Source organism: Erithacus rubecula, assembly GCF_903797595.1.
Source record: "Erithacus rubecula genome assembly, contig: SUPER_Z_unloc_3, whole genome shotgun sequence".
In the NCBI taxonomy this organism is placed as follows: Eukaryota; Metazoa; Chordata; class Aves; order Passeriformes; family Muscicapidae; genus Erithacus; species Erithacus rubecula.
The window spans coordinates 4,219,025-4,239,237 of record NW_027635944.1 but is presented as its reverse complement, the minus strand read 5'-3'; the positions used below and the strand labels follow the sequence as shown (position 1 = coordinate 4,239,237).

Here is a 20,213-nt window from a genome sequence, read left to right as displayed (position 1 = left end):
AAAAATACAAGAAATTTAGATACACACTAGTGTTTGTGGTTTGTTTTTGAGGGGGTGGGGGTTTTATTTAGTGATGCTTTTTCAATATCCTGTTTTCATACCTCAAGGCAAGATCTTCTCCTGAGTCACTTCCTTATGCAAGAATGCTTAAAGAACCCCAATCCAAATAAAAAACCCAAACCCCAAATAATATACTACACTAACAGAGATTGTGAGGAGATGCATATCTCATTATGGTCTTAGGAATCTCAGTTTCCTTGTTTGGTTGAGAGTTTGTTGGCTGGGGTTTCTTGGGCAGCAGTTGCTTCAATTTCTATAAAAGTTATGACTACGTTAAAAATCCGTATTTAAATTATTTTTTTTAAAGTTTCAATTTCTTGCCTTTTTGATCAGAAAAACCTTTTTTTTCAGAATTTCCCGACAGCATTTTTAGTATTCAATATGTGAATACAGACCAAGTACCCCTCAATTTTGAATTTAGAAATCAAGAGATTAAACACATAAAAAAAAATTCTTTAAAGTAGACTTCTAACCTATTCTGAGGGAGGAAATCAAAGGGTTTAATTTTATTGTTGGCAGATGATAGTACTTGTATGTCTTCAAGGACCTAGGAGGAATTAATGGAGAGTTGGACATATCAACTGCTTGTCAGGCAACAGAGGCACTCTGACCTTGTGCCACCCATGTGTCTTCTCTGGCTGGAGCTGTTGGCTCTGCCTTATGTATTACAGCACTATCCATCAAGTCAGTTATCTCTTAAGGTTTTTTTTGTTTGTTTGTTTTTTCCTTTACTGGTCCTCTCTAGGGATAGAGAAAATTTTACTCTAAATACAGAGAAATTATTTTGCTTAACCATTGAAACACAGAGCAAGATCTTCAAGGTATGATGTTAAGGATACTTTACACAAATGCCTTTGAATTATTTTGAAGTGTTAATTTAGCTCTATACCCTCTCTGTAGCCTTTGGTCTCCTTTTTGCAAGAGATGGCCACAGCAAGAGCAGTTGAATAGATGGGCTTGCTGTCAATGCTCTGCAGCCTGGGGGCACATGGGGATTTGCTTCTCTTTGCTGAGAAGCTGAAGTGTACTCCAAGGGCAGTATTTCTCATAGAGCTGATTGATTTAAATAGAAGTAGGAAAGGAAGGTGAGGTGTTTTGGGAATCCACACATTCTACATATAATTGACAGATGTAAGAATCTTCGTGTAATCTGCACCCTTATGACTCAGGTCCAAGCTCCCTGGAAACAGGGTGGCATAACATAATCTGAAATATTTTATCTGCTTGAAGGTATGTTTTGAAGCAAGTAATTCTTTTTACTGGCCACAGAAGAGCCCCAAACCTTCCTAAATCCCATATTAGTCAGAAGCACATGACTGACTCTGGAGCACAAAATTGGTGTTTGAGCTTTCCATGTTTCAATGCCAATTACAGTCTGATGAATGAATAAATGAACATGAACAAGCCAACGTGGAGCTTCTGGTTCTTGTAACATCCAGGACTGTGGCTTTGAGCCCTTGGTCCTGCTGCATTGACTGTCACTCACAGGAGAGCACTTTGCATAAGGTTTTCTCACCCTGTCACAAGACCTGTGAAGCCTGCCTCTGAATCTGGGCAAAGAATATTATTGCCTCTACTTTCTTAATCTCTTTTCCTAAACTAAATTTCTGTAATCTAAACTAAAGCACCTATACAAATGCATAACTGAAGGTCTTCTCAGAATTCTAAAGCCTGTTTGCTTTAACCACTATGCTCCTCCTTCCATGAACAAACCAAGCTGTTCAAGATTCTTCTCTTTCTTTCTTTTTTGGTAGAGCACAAGAGAGTTCAAATCTTGTTTGCTCTTTGGGCAACCAGTTTCACTAGTCATGTGTAACTGTTACTTAGCTTTCATTTTTTCATTTAAAAATATATTTTAAAATTATTTTTTAAATTTCTGTACTAAAAGTCTATTTTTTTGTCATTTTACTATTATCTGGAACTATCTATATCTGTTTGCAGATCAGTTCATAGGAAATGTTATCAGGGCAAAGTCAGTTTACTCTCTGCTTTTCAGTACAACCTACTATATCTGAAATATAGTAGTTTTTCTTTTTCTTCTCCACAGCCAAAAGTTAGAGAAAGTAGTTTGGCTGGATAAACATCAGTCTTAAAACACTGCATCTCTAGCTACAGTTTTCTCTGTTTGTCAAACTTTATGAAACTAGCAGCAAGCCAGGGTCATATTGATTCCATTTCAGCCTGATGGACATTGAAGATTCTGATGCATTTGTGTAATATCTATATTAGTAGGAAATAGGGAGGAACTGAGGCCATCTGAGGCCAAAAACAGTTCAGGTCCACACCATTAAGCTTTCTCAACCTCAAAAAAATCATGACTATATAAATAGATTGACAACTGGGAACTGTCCCTGGCCTGGACTAACAACAAAACAAATTAAGAAATTGTCTGGGAGAATGTTATTTGGTATCAAAAGGTGTCAAACCACTCACCTCAGAGGTAAGCACACTTCATGCTGCTTCAGTGTGTTTTCTGCTTTTTTGCTTTTTTGCTAATTCCAATATAGACAAAATCCTTATTGTGTGTGAAGTTTGCTCCATTTTGCCTTTTCCCCCTCCCTTTGTCTTTTCTCCTTTGGACACATCTGCCAAAGAGGGCAGATGGCTCACCAGAGACAATGCTGCCAGTGCCCAGCACACAGGGTGAGATGCTCAATCCACAAGTTGTGGTATGTGATGCCAAAAAAAGTGCTCCCCTTGTAACTTAATGGGCCAATCTGTGTTAAATATTCAATGTTCAACCAGGCCTTAATTTATTTAGAGACAGAGATACTTATATCTTTCTTCTAGTGGTCTATTTCTGTCTCCTCTGCTTTCATCACTCTTATGAAATTTACAAATAAATGTCTAATTATTATCAGATGGTTTAGAACAATATGGAGACTTATCCCCAGAAAATTATCTGAGGAAACATTATTGGGCTGAGCTGCTAGGAGCAAAAGACAATGTTGTTTTCATTTAGCAGCAATATTTTTTATGTTATAAAACCATGCAGAGACAATGCATTGTTTTACATATTCTGTAAGAAGTGATTTAGAGACTTGACTTGGTGACTTTATGATTAATTTTGCTTTCTTCTCCCCTATTTTCTTGGCTACCTTTGATGATCACAAGTAAATTAATATATTTTTCCCTAATTTAGCTATTCTGATTTGTCCAGTTAAGGATATTACAATAAGGATATACAATATATAATATTTACCTATAAAGCCAGATAGTTACAAATTTCCTTTATATACTAGTTGTGACTTTTATCTTGCCCATTATATCTTGGTTTATGGCAAGAGAAGGAGCTGCTGTTGGATTAGCAGAGAATATCTACTGTTCATTCCTATTGTGGTAAGCAGATTGATGGAGGGGAGAGACACTGAGCTCTCCATGTGAAGTGCTCAGAGAATGGCTATTCTGTCTTACATGAAAAAATGATAAAATTTTGCTGTTCTGTATCTCTGAAGCATCTCTGAAGTAATTGCACAAAAAGATTAATACACTGTACCTTATAATATTCCAAAAAGTAGGAAGTTATACCCTAAATCACCAATTAATTGCAGAAATAGGACTATATTTGACTATATAATTAATTCCATTAATTTTGGGAAAACAAAACTCGTATACCATGCTCAGATTAACTTTCTGGTTTCCTAATCTCAAACATTTCCTGAGTTTACAAAAAAGACAATTTTCCCAAATGCTTATGGATGTAAAGAGATAGAATTCACTACTACAGAAATAAAGTTTTTTCCCTGAGGGTTTGTTTAAAAAAAAAATCATAAGATTTCAGATGATTAAAGCATGACCTGTTTTGCTAGGAAAGAAAAGAAACAGATAGATGAGATAAACAGAGGTTCTGAAGGATCATCCCAAATATAATTTTAAGGCAAAAAAGTAGATTGGCAAAAATTATGTCAGTTTATTTGAAAAAGCCAAAAGCCAAAAGTCTCTTGAACGAGAAACAATATGAAAGAATGACAATGGTGAGATTTTGATGTGGAAAAGGATTAAGTATTCTGGCTTTTAACAGTTTCTCCAAATGCTGCAGTCATCATTTGTAAAGTTGTGTTGCATCCTAAGAAACCAAATTCATGATGACAGCCTTAAAACTTTTTTGTTCTGAGAAAAACAGCTTTCCAAAAGGAGCAGATAAAAATGGAGGTAAAAAAATTGGATATATCTGTCTTCCTCCCTGACATTCTACATACATGTTGGGCACCCTTAGCCAGTCATTTTAAATATTACTTTATCAAATTTGGCGCCTTTCTGGTGTCTGGGAAAGTATTATTTGGTCTTCTTATATTTTTCCAAAATATTGGCCTGATGTAAGAACTTCTTCAAATTTTAATTACCTTGAGTGAAAAATCCTTCTGCTGAGAATCAATGGAAAGAACACTTAGAGTGCTTGAGACAGAATCTGAACCTTCTTAAGAAGTGTCCTCATCTTAGGTGTCAGATTTTGTATGCGCAATTGACTAACACTACAGAAGACACTGCACATTCTGGGTATCCAAACATATTTTTTTGGTTGATAAGCATCCAACCTTCGTGTGGGAATGACCAATGAACACACACAAACCATCTCTTGTCTCTTAGAAGTAAGCAGTTACCTATGCAAATTCAAATGCTTCTTTGGATCTGAGCAAATATTTGGTTTCCTACTTTGTTTTCCACAGACACTTGGAAAACCAAAAATAACCTCCAAACCTCCTTATTCTTTTTGTTGTCTTTATAAACGTGATATCAAACATAATGACAAAGTACCCATCCTTTATACATCTTGTGCAAACCAAATAGCACATGCAGAGTTATTTCTCTTAGATATCTGGCAAGGCATATGACTGATTGTTAGAAATTTTGACTCGGTTAAAACAAAATTTAGCTCACATTAAAGCATTAAAGTAATGCTGATGATGCCAAAGCAAATTCTCTGATGAAGCTGTAAAATCACCCCAACACACAAACATGTCTTAATCCTGCCATTAGGCTCTCATGCAGTCTGTTTCTGCAGCGAGCAAGTAGCTGTAACCCTTCAGTGCTGTAACTGAGTTTAGCAGACACAATGGAGAATTGAAGTTGCAAGCACTAAACATGCTGATTACTATTAAAAGGAATTTCAGTTCTACGTAATTTTTTTCTATGTTGCCACAGAAAGTATTCTGTGGATTTGTTTGCCTGTCCACAAAGAAAGATTTCCATGGTTATTTTTAAAGTGTAATTTGGGCAAGTGGTATGGTAAAACACTTCTGTAAATCAAGTAAATATAGTTCATATATGTATATTTCACTTCCTTCTGTAGGTTTCACCCATAATAGGCTTTGTATGTGTGTCAGACATAGAACTTGAAAGAAAAATATGCTGTGTGAAATTTTCTGACCACAGTGGCTATTAAAGCCTCTTTCCACTGGAATTTATTTCCTTATGAAGCCAGAACTGAAAGGGTTATGGTTTGTTACTGCAGCATTTATCAGCAGACAGCCATCTAACCTTTGATACTTACAGGTATTTTATGGCTCTTGATCATATTATCAAATTCTTCATTAATTTTTTTGTATTTTTCTTCAGTGCGTGGGGTAAGAGCATAAGAGGAGTCAGGATCGGGGCTTTCACAACCTTTGTTTTCTTTCTTGTGCAATGCCTGCCAGGTTCAGAGAAATATCAGAACGTAAAAAAAAATGAAAAGAAGCTCAGAGTACTTACACATAATCTTTGCCTGCTGATCATTAGATCAATATCTTCATTAAGTTTTCTGTACTTGTCCTCAGACTCAGGGCTGTGACCTACTGAATCGTCTGCATCTGGGTCTGGACTGTCACAGCCATTAAGTCCTTTCTTTCTCAATGTCTGAAATACATAATTTGTAAAGTTCAGTCCTTGACATGGGCTGTAAGAAAGACTCGGCAGTGTTAAAGAAACACAAGCTGCTCATCATAGAAAACTTTTGCATTATGGAAAGAAGGTCACTAATGATCCTCCACACTGATGCTGTAGGTTTTCAATTATGAGTGCCAAGTGAGGACCAGACAAGATCTCTTTCTTCTGGATCTGGAACCAATCAATAAAGAATGAATCTGGTAACTAACAAAGTGCCTATGCCAGTATCTGCCCTGTCTTGTGATTCCCATATCCCACAGCACTAGGGGTTTAAGCTAAGCACGGAATACAATTTTTTTAACCATAAACAGAACTTAACATACTCATCAATACTGTTTACAGTGGAATACACCAATCTGTATTTCCTTCTAAGAAAATGCAGGAGGAGCAAGGACAGAACTAGGAATCCAGAAGGAACAGGACTGAACCTGCAACACATTCAGGAGTCCCTTTCTTCACAGAGGAAGAATAATTTAATTCAAGGAATTACTTTAGCAATGTCATTCCTAAGCCTATGTTTTTGACAGGACAAGAGGGAGAACAGAGTTGATAATATGGCTAGGAAATAACAATTAAGAACTTCTAGGCATAGTGTTTACATTTTACTGGCAACACTTACAGTGCTACAAATGCACAGAGCTGAATCTTAATGTACAGGAAAAAGCACTGTTGAAACAGATGCTTAGTGAAAGAAAAAATAAAAGAATTTCAGGTTCAGCTACTCAAATACTCACAACCATGATTATCATCACTAAGATAGCAGAGTTGAAAAGTCTTAAAAACAGAAAGAAATAAGTAGCTTGCTAGTAGTTTGGCTTCCAGAGTTTTAGCTGATCTACCCTTACAGAATACCAAAGAACAGCAATAGGCTATATTAAGGTAAAAGAATATAAGAAGAAAGTGTGGATTTCTCAAGTACAAGCAGTAGTACACTGAGCAAATATATTGAAAATTTCTCATATTTAGCTTCAAGAATATCTCAGTCAAGAACTCTTCAAAGTACACTTGGCTGTCTACAAACTTTTCAAGTCAGCTTGCAGTCCATTCTGTGTTGAAACCTGGCTAAACAATCTCAATTGCAATGAAAATATCACATTCTGTGTTATTTTCATAAATAACACTTGCTATTTTTACACAAGTAATTGTATAACACTATATACAGTATTAATATATATATATATAAAACAATATAGTACATATATATATGTATATATATATATACATATGTATATAACAATAGTATTGTTATATTGTTATAGTTTCACAAAATAGCACTTATTTTTGTTAATAAGTAGCTAATGCATGCTGTCTGACAGTGGGATACTCTGGTTTCTTTTTGCCTTCTCAGAGTGGTCCTGTATCAGCTTTTGTTCCTTCTGGAATAGTATATTTCATAATTATTTTGTTGATGATGCTGTTGAGCTTACTACTGTTACTACTCTTGAATATTATAATGTTATACCTTGTTTTCAAACTATGGAAAAAACCCTGAATCTTCCATTTTCACCAACTAAGCAAAGTGATGGTGATCTGGCCTACAAAATCTGAGCCTTCCAATTTCTTATTGTAGACCTCTTAGGTCTACAGATTTAGGAATTTGTGAAAGGCTCAATGTAGATCTTTCTTTTCAGACTTCACATCTATAAAGACTTCAAGTCAATTCCATGAGCTATTTACAAAAAAACCCAACAAAATTATAATCCATTGGAATAAAAACTTGAGATGCTGAAACAACCTGAATGATTCCCTACACCTTTTCCCCTCTCTCCTCTCACTCTTTTATCTTTTAATTGTTAAATGTTTGGTAAGCAGAACAGACATAATCATACATGATATCTACTGCTAGTAGCTTCAAACAAGCAAATTAGAAGGAGGGTTTTGCAATCAGCTTCTGTTTAATAGATTTAATAGGCACAACAATATATTGTAAAAACAAATTGTCTCATTGCACTCTCAAATAGCATTCTTCTCTTCATATAAGAACACAACAGTTGTGCTCTGAATACATAAAATATTCTGTTTCAAGATTAGATCAAGCTGTCCAGACATGAAACCAAGATCAGCAGACTTGAGACCATTTCCTGAGCTCATATGACTCCCTGATGGAGTCCTGATGATTCCTATGGAGTCCCTGAGGACTGATGTGGATGTGAGCTGGGATAAATGGCTTCCTCAGTTTCAGATTTTGAGATGATACACAGAAAGAAATATGAAAAGAGAAAAACATGAGGAATGCTTTGTAGCCTCTCTGAATATTTCCCCCTCCCATCATTCACAAATCAGTGTCTGCTGCATTCACAAGATTGTGTCCTGTGTGAAGCAGATGCATCTTGCCCTCAGCATACTCACATTGCCCTAAAGTTCTGCAAATGATTACTTAGCACTCAGGAAAAACAGTTGTTACAGTGGATTGTAGAGGTTCAGGGATGCACTGCTCCTTTCAGATGCTCAGAAGAGGAAAGGCAATGTGAGCCAACATATGTCTTGCAATGGCCTGCAAACAGACTGGATTCCCTCCCATCATAGAAGTGTTCTCACTAGATATTTATTTTTACACTTTTTCATACCTTTAGAAAGCAGGTGTCTTGCCACACTAGACAGAGAAAAAGCAATCTCTATTTTCACCAAGAAAAGCCAAGGACAAAATTTAATAAATAGTGTCTGTATTCTACTCAAAATTAACTTTAGCCCTAAAGAAAAAGGGCAAACCTTTCCCTTGCAAAAAACCATCAGTCTAGTGTTTTTGGCTGGTACCTTGGTTTGATGATGCAAATCAAGACAAGTAATGCAGAACACTTGCTCCCTGCCCACCACATCTCAAAAAAAAAAAAAAAAAAAATCAATCAATCAGTCAATCAAACAAACAAACACACACAACCCTCCACCTACGAAACACCACACAAGTCCCAACAAAAACAAGAACGTATTTCAATGAGATGGGTTAAGCCCAGGAAACAGGAATTTCCACATATGTGCTGGACTCAGAGGGACAGCTCCTGGCTTTGTGGGTGCTGGAACTAATGCCTGGATCCCTATGAATTGCATTTTGAGGTAAAGTGGATTATGCAGAGAAGATCTCCTGTGGCAGGGTCCATGGAGGTTTCTCTTCTCAGCACCCACCCTTCTCCTGACCCTTTGCTGCTTCTGTCTATCACAACTCAGGATGCAATGCTGCCTTCATCTGGGAGTCTTTCTGGGAGTAATTTCTGGTTCTCTTTTTTTTTTTTTTTTTTGCACAAGAACATATAATTTTCCTGAAACTTGCTGGAATTTCACTGTCTTAGAGATTCCTCCCTTTGTACTAGGTTTTCTTGACACTGAATAAAAAATGAAGCTGCAAGGGAAAAGGCAGAACAGATTGATGGATTACACAGGGGCAGGAACACACATGCTTACATCACAGACCTCCTCTGGAGAGGAGAGCAGGGTGAAAGTGACACACTTAAACTCTGCACTAAGGTAATGAGTTGTATCAAGGACAGAAAAAATGACCCTGAACATTTCAGGCTCCTCAAGTTGCAGGCTACAGTTTTCCCTATCTTATTTGTTATTTTACTCTCCTTCACATCATTAACTACCATATTAAATATCTCTTTTTTTTTCCCTTCATTTTTTTTTCCATTATTGGTGTGCTTCAGCACAACACAAGGTTTTGCACCACAAGTAAAAGTGACCAATATCAAAATGATTAATCCTTTTTCACAGGCTCTCTGGACTTTGTGTCAAGTTTTTCTCTTCTCCTCTATTTTGTGTCACCTCCTGAAAGCAGAGGCTGGTTCTGGAGTCTTTGACCCAGTCTTGGATTTAGAAACAATTTTTCTTATGATATTGAGTTGTCATAAACTCTTGCAAACTCTGGAAAATAGCCAGACCCATCACATCCTCCTGGAGATTAGCTGGTTTCCAAAGATTTAATGATTATTCAGGGAATTTTTAAAAGGATAAAATAACACAATTATATAGTGCATTGCATTCTAGAGAAGCCTAAGCCAGATTTCACTTATTTTTAAAAAAAATAAGCCATTTTTCAACTACGGAACCTCCACTTCTTCCAAGGAATTAAGCAAGTAATTATATTGGACTCCAATAACCTAAAATCAGCCAAAGCATGTGAAAAACAAAATGGTTAAAGGCAAACAACCTTTGGCTGAAATCTACTGTGCCAGCAATTACTTCTACTGATCTACAAACACTACTTTGTAGATCTCAGAGAAGTGCTAACTTGCATGTTGACATGCTGACTGCTGTAAAATGATGTATAAATGATTATTTGCTTTCATTTTGTGCAAAACTTATCATCATTATGGAAGCTCAAAAGAAAATACGGCAGCAACACCCAGGTCTGATTTTATCAAGGCAATGAAGATTATTGCAATGTTGAAGAGGAAAATTTAGAGGAAAAAAAGTCTTTAATTTTCCTAATCTAGTCTCTGTTTCTGCAGTTTTATCCTCCAGGGTTCTTTTTTTAAATTGGTTTCTTTTTTGTTTTTGTTTGTTTGCTTTTTTCTTTTTTTTAGCATTTCTTTCACAGAATGAGTGGAGAAGGCTAGATTTTTTTTTTCCATACTGTCATTTAATTTGTTCATCTTTCTTTTTAATAAGTTTATCTGCTGTACAGCTGCTTCTCATAGCACTCCAGGGCTTGGAAATGCTCACAGTATAGGTGCCAAATTAAAAAGAGTAGGTCAGTTGATGAGGTCCCCAAAAGATTCAGACCAGCCCAATATGTTCCTTTTTGATACCCTCTGCAACAAAGACCTAACAAGGTTAGGTTAATCACTATCTTCATTTGTGTAATGAAAAGTGTGATCTCACTGGGTCTTTATCTTTAATCAAATTTTACAGTATGGAAAAAATCAGAATTAAATCTCTACTCCTAAAAATTCCCATATCTTTTATGCTGTCCAGAAGCTACCACAACGTTCTTTAACTGACAGACCCACTAGTGACAATCAGCAGAGTTGCAATTTAGTAAATTGTATTTCATTGTCAGAAAAAAGCCTTAAAGTGCTGTCCATTTTCAGTTGCACTTTCTTTCCTATATCTGGATGGAACAAATCTTTTAGCCACAAATTAAAAATGCTTTTGTCTCTTCACTTTTCACTGGAGCTACATATTTACGTGATAAGACAGACAATAGCCAATTTCAAAGGAATTGTTTGCTACTGTGTTCAACTGCTTTATAATTTATAGTCATTCTATGAATCCAGAGAACCAAGTCAAATTTATGGAGAATTTATTTACCCAAAAGAACAGAAAATATTTAGACATGGGCCTGATTAATTTAAGCATCAGTTTTCTCTCTGTGCAACAGAAAAAAATAAAGTTAGAAAGTGTTGAATGAGGAAAACCTTTACTCTCTTCTCTTCTCTGATCTTCTCGTTTATTTTATGAAGAAATTTTAGGATGAAATTGCATGCTACAATGTATGGTGCAATCAAGTAAATGAAAGGTTCTACTGAAATGAAAAACACAGAGGAAGAGAAAGGTTGCTATGGGAACCACCCATCTGAATTTCATAACTTATATGTAACTAAAGTCTCAAATTTTATGCTTCATTAACATAAAGTTCTTAAATTTTTACATTTAATAATGGATATAAATTAGTATGCTGGTACTAATGTACTTTAATTGTATATATAGGAGAAACACGTAAAACATCATTACACTTACATTACCTAACAAATTCCATACACATGAAAATGGAATATATATAGCAGTGTATTGCAGTAACACAGAAAAATGGAACATTTCTTACCTCTTTTTCAAAAATCACAAAATGCTTTTGTGGTTTGTACTCCTTTTGAAACAAGCTACAGAGCTTGTATAAAGCTGAACTTTCATAACATCACGGTAATTTTTTCGATACTACTTTACTGAAGTTTCAAAGAAAAAAAGTCCATTGTCTGGTACTATACTTCTGTTTCCTTCAAATGAATATACACAAATATGCTTTTCACAATATTACACCAAACCCTCTGCTTGGATTTGCCTCTCATTTTGACATGCCAAATGATTGTTCTCACCACCTCCAGGTACCTTTTCTAGTCACACCTCTTGTGAAACCAGACAGACCAACACCCTTTGCCAGTGGCAGCTGCTTCTCTCTGCTTACAGCTGATGGAACAGTGGGTTTGACAGCACCTGTGTGCAGATCACTGCCTGACTACAGAGTTCAGCCCATCCTCTTTCACTCACACTCCTTGTGTGCATCTCTACAGTATTTTGCAGTGTCAAAACAGAATCTGTTTTTCCAAAAAGACACTGGAATAGTGGGATTTTTGCTTCTTTACTACCTTAACTCTGCTACCTAACTTGGGTATGGGGGACTTTGGAAGGCAGTGCACCTGGTGCAGCCCCAGAGCCCCAGGAATTGTCTGTCTGAGCTGACCTTGTGGCCTGAAGCACCACACAACTCCTGCAGTGCCTCTCCTGCATTTGTGTGAGAGCACACCTTGCTGTGCTGCTGTGCCAACATCTCCCCTCCAGAGAGATGATGAGGCTGGAGATGGGAAGATCCCAGAGGTTTGTCTGCTCTCTAAATAGAGAATGAAAAATCTATTTCCTTAATGCTCAATCTTGCTTATTTGCCACTGCTTTTCTCTTTAGTATTGACTTAAATTATACCGGGAATTTATTTTTGCTTTTTAGGTATAAGAATACATCAGATTCAGGAATCTCACAGCATCTAAACTAAACCACATATCTTTTGGTGATTTTCTCTGAAAAAACAAAAGCAAATCAACTGAGGACTCCAGAATTAAAGCTTTATACTAAAAATTCTGTTAATGTGTGGTGACTTGTTCAGCTGGACAAGAGGACACCAAGGGCAAACCTCACTCCAGTTCACATCTTCCTCATGGGGGAAGAGGAGGGGCAGACACTGATCTGCTCTCTTTGGTGCCCAGTGGCAGGACTTGAGTAATTGGACTTGGCCTGAAATTGTGTTGAGAAGCTTAGTCTGGATATTAGAAAAAGGTTCTTCACTCAGAGGGTGGCTGGGCACTGGGACAGACTTCTCAGGCAAGTAGTCACAGCACCAAGGCTGACAGAGTTCAAGAAGTTTTTGAACATTATTCTTGGGCACATGGTGTGACTCTTGGGTCTGTGATATGCAGGGCCAGCAGTTGGACTTGAGACCCAACTCAGCTTATTTTGTGATTCTATGTAAACTTACACTCCCCTAAATTCCCAATTATTTCATGGGACATGCAAAACACTTCTGCCCTTCACTTGTAAACTGTTTTTGAAAGAAGAATTTAGACCTGAATAATTCCTGAGGTTCTAATTAAGGATATTTTCTCATCCTTTGGGCTTATTCCCATCCATCATCGTGGCGCAAACGGTCTGAAAACCCAAAAATCCCCTGGGCAGCTGATGTAAGATTCCTACGCCAACCCTCAAGGCAGGGATCACATTTCCCGGGCTCTGAAAGAGGAGACGGCGGCAGCAGCACCTGCTGATCCCAGGAATCCGCGGGGGGAAAGGAGCATCAAGTGTCTGCTGGCTGTGGCTGGCATGATGAGGCTGCAGCCAGCAGGGAGCGGGTCCCCAGCAATGTCACACATCCCTGACATCTGCACCTGTCAGCGCCAGCACCTGCTGCCCCTGGCCATAGATGGCTGTGCCCAGGGCCACCCTGCTGACTGGGGACACTCTGCTCCTGGATGCTTGGCTTTTTTGTCTTTTCTTCACTCATGCTGCTGTTGCAATTCTCAGTTCTAGTGTGGTCACAGCTACAGGAATGCAATGTCTGAGCTTTGCAGATATACACAAATAAATAGGTTATGCATATCTGTATCTGCACACACACACACATATATATAAAAATGCATATATGTATGCATATACATAGATGCATATGTACCCTCTACTAAATCACATCACATCACCTTTTTGTTCAAATCCTGACAGATTTTTCAGTAGTTTTCACACTTGCCATAACCAGCTTCCATTTGCTATGGTGCAGTATAATACCACCTTTAATATTGTTGGTGGGCTGCATTCGTGGGGTTTAAAAAAAGGATGTGCTTCTTCAGACAAGACTGGCATTTTCTAAATTATGAATTCATATGTGAGATTAATTGAAGGTGTTAAGATTAGTGACATAAATGTAATGCTCACCTAGTTGTCATTAACACTTCTGATGAAATCCTCTCTACAAGTATCTGAGGTTTAAAAAAACCACCCATCTTTGAATGGACAGAATTCCTCATAAATGTTAGTAAAAATTTACTGTAAAATGCACCCTTTACATGCAAAGATTGTATTCAAATGCAACTTATGTGCAGGTATTTTTTAAACCTGTATTTGAAAAGAAGTTCAAATTCTTTTCAATTCTGCTGTGTTGTATTAAAACACCTGACAACAGTCCAGAGACTGGCTGTCAGTGTGTTATGCATAAAATTAGCAGATTATCTACCTTAAATAAGACATATTCTCAGGATTTTTTTGTTTTAGTTTTTGTTTTTGGAATAGTTACCAGTGCCTTTAAAGTACCCCAACTATTCTAACTCCTTACTGAGGGTTCAAAGGCCCAGGCACTAATTTTGAATTACAGAAACATGGAAGATTTAGATAAAGGTACTCTCCTGTATCTCCCACATTCGTCATGCTGCTGTCCTCCAATGAACGTGTGCTTTCTGCAGAATGAAGGCTAGCACCACAGCCTAGCAGCAAATATCTCATTTTGCATACTCTATCTTTTTACAGAAAATAGACTCATGCTACTTTTGAGACAAACTGTTTGCAGAACAACTAACTCCATGAAAACAAACCTCTATATTTTGGGTACTTCCACTAGCTCACTGGCAGGAGAACCACCATTCCATAGCCACACCTGGAAGTCAAGGGGTGTAAGATAACCTAAAGCCAGAATTGTTGATCCCTGACTCACCTTTCCCTCCTGACTACAGCAAAATATCAGTCTACTATAAGCCTACTGTGTTATTTTTCAAACCTATTGATATGTATAAAGTTTTCAAATGACCAGGTTTTCTCAAAGCTTTGTTGAACATCTTTGAAAGAGAGTAAGACATTGGTGAGATATGGCACATTTGATTTGTACTTTAAACTTTACAGTAGTGCAGACGAATAAATTTAGTTTCTTTAGCGAATGTGAGGCCTCCTAAAAATAAACACTGTAATCATCAACAGGTTGTTATTTCACTCTTTCTTTTTTTATATGTCTGTCTATAATCCTTCTCTGGCTCCAGCCCTTCCAGATGGAGCACCATCCTCAACATTTTCATTTGTGTCTAATTTAGTCAGACATATACACAAATACAAGGCTGAAGTCAGATCTCACTTACACTAGTGTAAATTTGTAGGTGGGTTTGGAACAGCTGTAAAGACACCAGTCAAGTTATTCTAGATGTACAGTGGTGTTACCAAGTCTGTTACATCATTGTTGTTAGCTTATGAAATATAGAATATTTGAAATATGCAGGGCTTAATAAAAATGACTGCAGAAAAAGTTAACTATTTCAAAGGTAGCTGGAGTTTTTCCATTATATAAATGGGAGCCCTTAATACTAAATGCTATATTCAAAATACTTTAAAAGTGAAATACAGAACTTGAGAAATGCGAAATATGGAACATATATATATATTACAGAATCTTTTGTCACAAAAACCTTTTATGAGAAAGAGTGACAGCTGATAGGAATTACTCTTTGAATATAGTTGGAGCATTATGTTTTAAAAGATCCATATGAGATTGTGAAATTATATCTTTAGGGACTGCTTCATACATTATTAAAATGCAACCACCCTGAGAAGAATATATTGCCAACCTGCATAACTTTGCTAGTCACTGAAGTTTTCAGGTGCAGAAATTATGAATTCCTAAGACAAATAACAGTGTAGCATACTATATAAATTATTTTGGATGCAATTTTTTCTAGATTATGAGGCAAACAGCTTCATCCTCAACCATGGGACAAGGGAACCTCTGATGACTGCAACATTTTGCTTTTCTATTTCATCTGAAACAGATCACTTCCAGCAGCACTGAACTCTGCAGTAAACTCTGTACTGAAGCAGTGAAAATGCCACCCAGGGAGAAAAGAACACCCTTCAGCACCTTGGTTTTCTTTGGAGGTCTCCCATAAAAATTTTGAATGAGCCAATGTTCTGAACAGGTTTGTTTTACCTCTCAGGAATGGAACATTCATTTTATAGCAGATCAAATGACAGAGTATTACAACAGAAAAAAAGGACCAGCATGACAATGAGCAAATGTATAGGAAATATTTCCTTTTATTTTCATAGTATTATAATCACTTATCCCTTGGTAAAAATGTCCAAAGTAATATATTTTTCAAAAATTGTGAATGACAATAGAGGTTGGATCCCTGAAACTCTAGCCTGCTGTTTCCCTGCAGCATGAAGGCCTTAAATAACCACAAACAACAACCATCAGCTGAGTGTTCTACTGAGAGAGCTGTCACCAAGGAGAAAGAGAAGGAAGGTTCTTCACTAAGTTTAGAGAAAGAAAGTTACAGTATTTGACAATCCAAATTGGCCGTGATTTTAACTATGGAAACAAATAACTCAAATGATGCAGAATTTCGTATTTAAGATGGCTTTTTTTTCTGTATGAAAGTTCTGTTATTTACCAGAAACATTTGTGCAAATTGTATCTATCTTTAAACAGTTGCTAAAATCTCTAGACTATGCATTTGTCAGTTTACCAAAGTGTCATCTGCTAGAAACAAAGAAGTGGATTTTTTTTTTCCCCATGGAAAATCGACAGGAGTGGTAAGATCCAGACAGAAACTTTACAAGCTGCAATTTGAAGATAAATCAACTAAACACTAGCCAAAAACAGGAGTGAGAAAATGCAGTCAGGAGTATGGAGAAACCTGATGAAACTACAGAATCAGATGATTATCTTCAAAAGCTGGTTCTTCAAAGCAACGTTGTCCCTCAAGCATAAATTCTTTAAAAGTCATTCTGTTTCTAACACTCTGTTCTTCCCTTGGAATGAGTAAGTACTTCTCTCAGAAGGGCAGAATCAGAAATTACAAAGTTAGCAAAAATTTGTCAGATTATAAAAAGCTTTTTGATAATTTCCAGATAACAGAAATTCTAAATTTCTGATATAGCAAACTGTGCCCTCATGGAGGGAGAAGCTGCATTACATAAGATTATCCAAGGGTTAAGCTGTTATTGTACAGCCCAAGTACACACCCAACTCCCACCTCTCTTACTGACCTCCTGCAAGGGCTTTGTTAATTCACTTTTCTACAGTTCTCCCTCTCTAAAAAGGTGAATGACCACCACCATAATTGGGGTGCTGTAAGAAGGAGAACCCAAGCAAGTTGCAACATAGCCAGAAGGAAAGGTTTGGGAAGGGAAGTTGGAAAGGAAAGGAAAGGAAAGGAAAGGAAAGGAAAGGAAAGGAAAGGAAAGGAAAGGAAAGGAAAGGAAAGGAAAGGAAAGGAAAGGAAAGGAAAGGAAAGGAAAGGAAAGGAAAGGAAAGGAAAGGAAAGGAAAGGAAAGGAAAGGAAAGGAAAGGAAAGGAAAGGAAAGGAAAGGAAAGGAAAGGAAAGGAAAGGAAAGGAAAGGAAAGGAAAGGAAAGGAAAGGAAAGGAAAGGAAAGGAAAGGAAAGGTAAAAAGGAAATAAATTTCTGAATTCATAATATAAATGTTTTGTTTGAAAATATTGGCTTCTTCTGGAAACAGCTGAAACATCTGAAATGTTAGAGTTTTTTACTGTAAAACTGGATTTCTTTTTTGGGACAAAATTATAGGTTTGTAAGATGTATTGGTATATTGGCCTGGCAAAGTCTTACTGAGATCTTAAAATCTTTAATCATATGGTATTTACAGAGACAGATCTGTTGGCTACAGAGGAGGTGTCTACTTGTGTCCCCTAATCTACAGGACAGATGAACAAATGGAACAAGATTTTGGCCTGCTTAATTTTTGTAAGACTTGTTAGAAATTAGCATGAAGGACGCTGTGGATATGGGTATAACAGATACTCTTTCACTTGGTGAAGACCCAGTTTGGGCTCTTGACCAGTTCTGATCTCCTGCTATTGCAGCACAAATCACTGTACAGGGCTGCCTGCTCTGCTCTGCCATCAGAAGCTTCTCATGCCATGGAGCTGGAGCATCCAAGGGATGGGCATGCATCCCTTCCTCTGACTCTGCTGGGAAGGCTGCACCTTCCAAAGCAGGAAAGGCAATGGATAGCTGGGGGGTACTCATCTCTAAATAATACAGATGTTTCCTCAGACCTTCACAGAGTCGTGTCACAGATAAGAAGGGGAGATTTTCTCCTTTAAAAACCCAAATCCAGAACTGCATGGTGGACTGCATATGTTTTAATGAACTGACCTATGTGAAAAATTTTGCACCATGGATGTGGATAGTGTTTTGGGGATGGTGTTCTTGAGAAAAAAGTAAACATTGATTTCTGGCTATCTAAAAAAATATTCAGAAGCCACTAGTGTTTTGATTTTTTTCCTAACACGCTCAGCCTTGTATAAGGAAGAACCATACAGGGAGTTGAAATCTACAGGTGCACAAATACTATTCCCAGTCTTGTTGTGCTGGAGGATTGGACCAAACTTGAAGCCATTATGATAAGAGATGGAAAAATATCATTGCCTAGTGATATTTCTGCAGCAAGAAAACTGAGCTCATTTTCTTACTCCATTATCTTGTCTTTCTTAGACAAGACAGTTTATGCAGCAATCTGCCTGCTGCCACAAAAGGCAGAGCCCTTTCCTAAGCTGTGGAGAGCATTCACAGTGCAAGAAAACAGCCTAGAGTAAAGGAAAAGAATATTACATAGAATGATAAAAGAATACTTCAAGTTCTCTAACATTTGTTCTGAATACAAAAATTTTTATCAGAAGCTAACTGTGCCAATGGAAGCATGGAGATGTGATAAGATTGGCTGGAAATACCTCAAAATAAACATGGCTTTGCCTCTTGATATATTAAAACCAATGATCTGCCTAAAAGGTCCTGAATGATTTTAGTGGGCTTGGGCTTTCACACAGGACTTACAGGAGTGAAAGGGACCTGAAGTGTCCTAAATAACTAAAATTCTAGTTCAATAATGCTTGAAAATCCTTTCTGTGAAGGGGTCAGTGGGCATATAAATCATGGGAATACACGATTTTCTGCAGTTCACAGATGCAAAATTTTGGTCCTAGATCCTATAGAGAGATTCACAGTCCTGAGGTTTGTCTAGAGTTTCTTGTCATGTGAAACTTTGAAATCAACTGCAGAAAAGCTTACTTACATCAATTGCAAAGTTGGATAGAGTCCTATTGCTCTCTGGGTATGGCAGATCACAAGACCCCAAATAAAATAGCAGGTACAGGAATGGATGAGTACTCCTTTTATTTCTGTCACTCATTTGGTCATGGAGATCAGTAGGAAGCAGACTTAACTTCAGAACTTTTAGGTTTAGTCAGTTATTCTATGCCATTACCCTTCACGAAGAAGAAGGTGAAATTAAGAACATTTCTTTCATGAAAAAGACTGTACAGGAGTAGGTGGATTTCTCAGACTCCTGAATGAAAAAAATGAATGAAAAATTTAGTCTGTAGAATAAACAAAAAAAATTTTCATAACCCTTGGGATCCAGTGTCTCACCTCAAGCCCTAGACCAGAAACATCTCCCTTGTTCAGGACACAGTTTTGAATCTCACATGACTGTTACTCTCAGGTGAGTTTAGTCCTACTAAAAAAAATGCATATTATTGATAAAGATAATTTCATAATCATCTTATTATATTTACATATTTGTAGTTATCTAAAGGGGTCCTAACCTGTTCAAGGGTTCTTCTAATGTAACCAGCTAGGAAGAACCTCCACCTCTTCCTGTCCTCAACTTGAAAGCTGTAAATTAAGATGCCTCCAGGACAGTGGAATGACTTCTTTCTAAGCACCCTTTGGAACAGAAGGAATTTTTAGTGTCAGGGTGGGAAAATGATCAGTGAGGAGTATTCCTTCTTTCTTTGATCTTATACTGAAACCACAAAGAGGAGTCCACAACCTGCTGCAATTGCCTGGCTGCAAAGAAGGGCCTTGCAACAGGAAAGGGCTATGGAATGGGTCCAGTAGACAGTTTAGGAACGTAGAAAGTTCAGTTTGGCAATACCTACTATGTAAGCACCCGATCTTCACAGTGGAATTCATGGTGTATTAGGAACTGAGGCACAGGGAGAACTTGGTGCTACAGAACAGGATCCAAACCTAGCAGTATGTGATGAAATTATGGGCTACCCAGACCAAGCAAAGGGGTTTTCAGAAATCCTGTT

The 20,213-nt window shown here is 37.3% G+C and overlaps 1 protein-coding gene across 9 annotated transcripts in view; it reads right to left on the bottom strand.

Moving 5' to 3' along the window:
• The window catches only part of MEF2C (myocyte enhancer factor 2C), a 131,566-nt gene that overhangs the window by 29,272 nt on the left and 82,081 nt on the right, over positions 1–20,213 (bottom strand). For 6 of the 9 annotated variants that reach the window (XM_079331442.1, XM_079331448.1, XM_079331447.1 and 3 more), the window contains one exon: positions 5,752–5,895. In XM_079331442.1, coding sequence (XP_079187568.1) covers positions 5,752–5,895 — 144 coding nt within the window. Of the gene's footprint in view, positions 1–5,551; positions 5,690–5,751; positions 5,896–20,213 lie in introns of all 9 variants that reach the window. The other 3 variants (XM_079331446.1, XM_079331449.1, XM_079331450.1) reach the window with 2 other exon arrangements.